Genomic DNA, 5,185 nt, shown 5'->3' on the forward strand with positions numbered 1-5,185 from the left:
TTGACAGTTTTTTTATAGCATTTCCATGACAATTACAATTACAAAGTCAATTATCTGAACTCAATTACAATTCACAGCAACAGATTTTTACAATTACAATTATGTCATTCTTAATTAGGTAATTAATTATAAATTATGCAATTACAATTATTATTGACCCCAGCCCTGCCCCGCCCACTGTCAGCAGTACAATAACAATTATGATGTAATTATGATTTGAATTGAAAAATATGCTGCTGTTTAATCATAATTTAATTGTAATTGGCATTAACAGTCTATAAAAACTGTTAATTACAATGTAATTAAACATAAGGATGTTACAGTTTTATGTCTGACATATACATAATTATTGAAATATGTTTCAGATCAACTTTACCTGTCACAGGATCATTTTACCATTTAAAAAATATAAGGGGTATATTGACAGAAAAATATTAATACCAATATATTCATTGATTATGAAGTCTAACAAGGTAATCAATAGATGAGAAACTGATTAGATGATAAATAATATTTATTAGTGTATTTTACAGCTTATTATAGACATGGAAACAGAAAGGTTATTTATTAAAGGATCAGTAGGTGTGATTAATTGTAACTGAACTTTAGTAATTGAGAATGTAATTGTAAATTACTTTCAAGAGGATAGATAATAATTGTAATTGGTAAAAATGCAGGTCACTGTAATCATAATTCAAATGTAATTGAGCAAGAATATTTGAAGATGTAATTGTAATTGAAAAATGTAATTGACTTTAACCCTGCTAACTGCTAATTAAGAGGGTTTCTCGTGAAGGAAAAACACGTGTGTGTGTCGTGTGTGTGTGTGTGTGTCAAAGTGACTGATGTGTGTTGAGACTGTGATCACATGACCTTCCTCTGACTAACTAACCACACATCAACACATCGATGAAGCGCTCCGTGAGCTTCTCCATCAACTCAATAACGTTCTCGACTCAAATAAAGTAGTTTTGTCTCCAAAAACATGTCCAAGTGTTTTTGTTCTGTTCTAATAAATGTGGGAGGAGCCTGAGCTGTAAACATGATGACGTTTCTTCCTATAGGCAGAGTGCTAACATATGGAGCCACCAGAGGGCGTAGACCTGAGGTCATCGCGACTGAAGCATGTGTGGTCATGTGACTCACTCATTATTTGTTAAACCATTTTTTGATCGTGACCCCATTTTCTATCACAAATTTCTGGCGACCCCAAAGAATGTTTTCTAGAATCAGTTTTAGATGATGTTTGTTACGCTGTGTAACAAGGATTAGTGCATATAGTGACACCATGTGCCATCTTTCTTATTGTTCTCTTAGTATAGAATACAGTTGTTTAACATTATACTGTTTCAATTGGAAAAGGAATAATAATTAAAGCAATTTCAAAATATATTTTGGTGACCCCACATGGGGTCATGACCCAAAGGTTGAAAAACCCTGCTTTAAACTCTTCACTGGAGTCAAAACATTGACTTTTATTATTGTTTATTTCTACAAATAATCAAATTAAAACACAGCATGTGATTCATAGGACAAACCTGTTCAGATTTGTACTATTTGACTAAAACAATATCAGCCTAAAAACGAGCAGAATATCACAGCAGGGTCAAAGTTCATCAAATATTTCATCCTGTAAAGATCAATAAAAACAATAGAGAAGCAAATAAAAAGTGAAGTTGTGTTTTAAAAGCAGCTGTTCTCTGTAACGTTGAAAAGTGTTTCTGTTAAATCTTTGATTAAAATCTGTTGTTTTTTGCTGTCTTTGTATAATCTATGATCATGTGATCACCGCGTAACATGTGATGAGCTGCCAGTGCAAGATTACATCACAGATTAGGATTACTGTAACTTTCATTACCTTTACAAGGTCAGGGTTGGGGTCAATTATAACTGCATTCACATAATTGATCATTAATTACAATTATGACATAATTGTAATTGTAATTGAAGAAATCGGTTGCTGTTTTAACCATAATTGAATTGTAATTGAGTTCAAATAATTTGCTGTTAATTGTAATTGTCATGGAAATGATTAAAAAACAGTCAATTACAATTTAATTAAAGGCAAACCTGGTGAACCATGTTCCAGTTCTATTACACATACGTAGTTAATAATCAATAAAATATGTTTCAGATTAATTTTTCCCGTCGCTTCTCTTCAGGATCATTTTATCATTCTTTTAAAATTATAGTATAGTGACAGTAAAAGGCTCAGACGTCCACACCATAAATATTAATACCAATATATTCATTGATTAGGAAGTTTAACAAGGTAATCAATAGATGAGAAACTAATTAGATGATAAATAATATTTATTAGTGTATTTTACAGCTGATTATAGATTATAGATTATAGATTATAGAGTCAAAATGAGCTGTTAGCATTAGAGATGCTAACAGAAAGCTACCACAAGAGGAAGGTTATGTTTTATGGGATTATTTAATAAAGGCTCAGTAATTCTGATTCATTTTAATTAAACTTTAGTAATTGAGAATGTAATTGTAATTGAAAAATGTAATTGACCCTAACCCTGGTACAGATATTTTTTCTTAGTTTTTTTTTCATGGTACAGGTAGTTTAGGACGGAATGTGGATCCTGGAGGACTACAGCTCATGATCGTCACTCGTGTGAGTTTGAAACCAAAGCCATGGTCTCTGAGATGCTCTGAGCCACGTCCTTCATCTTCAGCACCGACTTGTCGCCCATTTGAAGCATGGACCGGAGGCTGGCCCAGAACACCTGCTGCTTGCGGGCTTCGTCCGGCCACTCCAGGTAGGTCTGCTGCCTCAGCAGAGTCCTCAGCCTCAGGAACTTCTTGGGCAGGGAGTCTGCGGGGATGGGCTCCAGCAAAATGAAGACCAGCGAGTCTCTCTGGACGCTTACTGCTCGGTGCTGAGCGAAGAACAACTCATAGTTGCACCACTCACTCTGCACGAAGTGTTTGGAGAGCACAAACAACGTCTTGTAGCTGGACTCCACGCAGTTGATGATGTTATCTATGATCCACTCCCCGGGTACGAAGTCCCTCTCATGGACGCAGAGGGAGAAGCCGGACGTCTCCAGGGAGGGCGTCAGCTGGCTGTCCACCCAGTGCGAGTCGTGGTGGCTGTAGGAGATGAAGGCGTGGTAGTTGTAGGAGGCGTTGGTCAACAGGTGGGAGCGCTTTGCGCCTCTCCTCCTCACACGGATCCACACCCACAGCATCTTTGTATACCACAAGCCATCATATTTGTAGAAAACCAGGCCCAGAACCACAACGATGCTCACAAAGAGCGGCAGAGCCACGGCAGCCTGCAGCCCCGCCTCACAGGACATCCTACTGGGTCGGTACGTGGACAGAGGCCGGCCGGACAGTTCTGGGGGACTGTTGCAGGAGTAATGATACGGCCAGTCCAGGAGCTGGGACTTATTGAAAGCAGTGATGAACCAGAAGGAGTCGCAGGAGCAGTCGAAGGGATTGAGACCAGCTTGAAGGATCTGGAGTCTGGGGAAGCCTACAAAGGCTTCACTGGATATGGAAGTGATGGAGTTCTGGTCCACATGCAGGCTGAGCAGAGTCGGCAACTGCAGGTTTGAAGGGATCACCTGGATACTGTTAGAGCTGAGCCAGAGATGAGTCAGCCTGGGTAGAAGGGACAGATCCTGTGTGAGGAAAGTTATTCCCGTCTTGGACAGGTCAATTTTTTTAAGGTGCGGCGACAGACACCTAAAAATGGCGTTGCCAAGGTTGTTGTTGGCCAATCTGAGCTCGGTGAGCTGAGCAGGCCACGAGCACGGCCCGTCCAGGGAGATGGAGTTAGAGCTGAGGTCCAGGACCTCCACTGTCTGCATCTGCTGCATCCTCATGGAGATGGTGGAAAGACTGCTGAAGCGGTTCTTGCTCAAAGACAGCGAGCGAAGTCTGGGAAAGATAGAAGTGAGTGAGCAGCGGAACCACCAGAACCCCGTCTCACTCAGAAGATTGTCGGACAAATCCATAGTTTCCAGGGTGGGCAGGTCTGACAAGACTCTGCAGGGCAGGATGTTCATCCCAGTCCCAGAGAACTTGAGGTAGGTCAACCCAGAGATGGCGTCAAAGCTCATGTTGATGGTTGGGTATCTGTACTGGTAGTGGTTGATGACGTTGAAGGTGATGGAGGACAGGCTGAAGCTGTGGTTGGGGGTGTGGAATTGGAACCCATTCGGCGTGTCCTCATTGTAGGTCATGTTGAGGAATGAAAGGGTTTGGATGGAGGAAAGCCAAACGTTCTTCAGGAACATCTCCATGAAAGAGCTGTTGATCCATGTGTTCTCAATGACCAGCGTCTGGATGGATGGCATCGCTCTCAGTGGCCTGAACGGGTCGCTACACACCTCACAGCGATCGGGAACAACTCGGACAAACTTCAGGAACTTTGCTCGCGTCACATTTATGTCCACCAGGATGTTCTCGAAGATTCTAAAGTCCTTACAGAATGTTACACGCAGGGAAAACTTCTGCAGGGATTTTAGCTTTGCAAGAGAGCCAGGAGCATACTTCAGCCAGGTTGTGCCTGCTCCCAGAACCAGATGATGGAGGGAGAGGTTCCTCAGAGGCTCAAAGGTGTGGAGGTCCAGTGTGCGCGCAACTCTGCTCCCCAGCACTAAGGTGTCTAGCTTGGTTAGAGTCTGAAAAGAGGCTGGGAGCTGGTAGGAGGCGTACGGGTTGTGATCCAGGTCCAGGACTCTCAGCTCCTGCAGGGAAAGCTCAGGGATGAAGGACAACATGTTGTTGGAGATGTTGAGGACTTTGAGCTGTGGAGTGTGGATGAAGACGGAGGGGGAAACCTCTTGCAGGCCACAGTGAGTGATCTCTAACAAACAAAGCTTCGAAAGTCCAGCAAACTCATCTCCGTTCAGACTCTGGATGAAGTTATGGGACAGATTCAGATACTGCGTGTCCTTAGGGATGTCTGCAGGGACCAGGGTCAGGTTCTGGTGGGATAGATCCGTTGTTGTTCCCCTCATGACACAGAAATTAAATCCCTTTCTGTCTTCTTCATCATTGGAGAAGACAACAACAATCCTCCAGAACAAGAGGAAAATTCTGGAGGAAGAAGAGATCAGTGTGAGCAGAGATACGAGGGTTCAGAAACAGGGTAACAGGCTTTACCTTTGGTGAGACATGTCTTCAGATGAGGTCTGATCCCAGCAACTGATTGTGA

General features: G+C 42.1%; 1 protein-coding gene across 1 annotated transcript; it reads right to left on the reverse strand.

The window, feature by feature from the left end:
* Window positions 1-2,461: 2,461 nt before the first annotated feature.
* LOC114465740 (toll-like receptor 1) lies at window positions 2,462-5,185 on the reverse strand. The gene is made up of 2 exons (XM_028450942.1): window positions 5,134-5,185; window positions 2,462-5,067 (listed from the first exon to the last, which is right to left on the reverse strand). The coding sequence occupies exons 1-2, from the start codon at window positions 5,145-5,147 to the stop codon at window positions 2,622-2,624; spliced, it is 2,460 nt and encodes an 819-aa protein (XP_028306743.1). The 5' UTR covers window positions 5,148-5,185; the 3' UTR covers window positions 2,462-2,621.

Source organism: Gouania willdenowi, chromosome 6 (genome assembly GCF_900634775.1).
Source record: "Gouania willdenowi chromosome 6, fGouWil2.1, whole genome shotgun sequence".
NCBI classification, from domain to species: Eukaryota; Metazoa; Chordata; class Actinopteri; order Blenniiformes; family Gobiesocidae; genus Gouania; species Gouania willdenowi.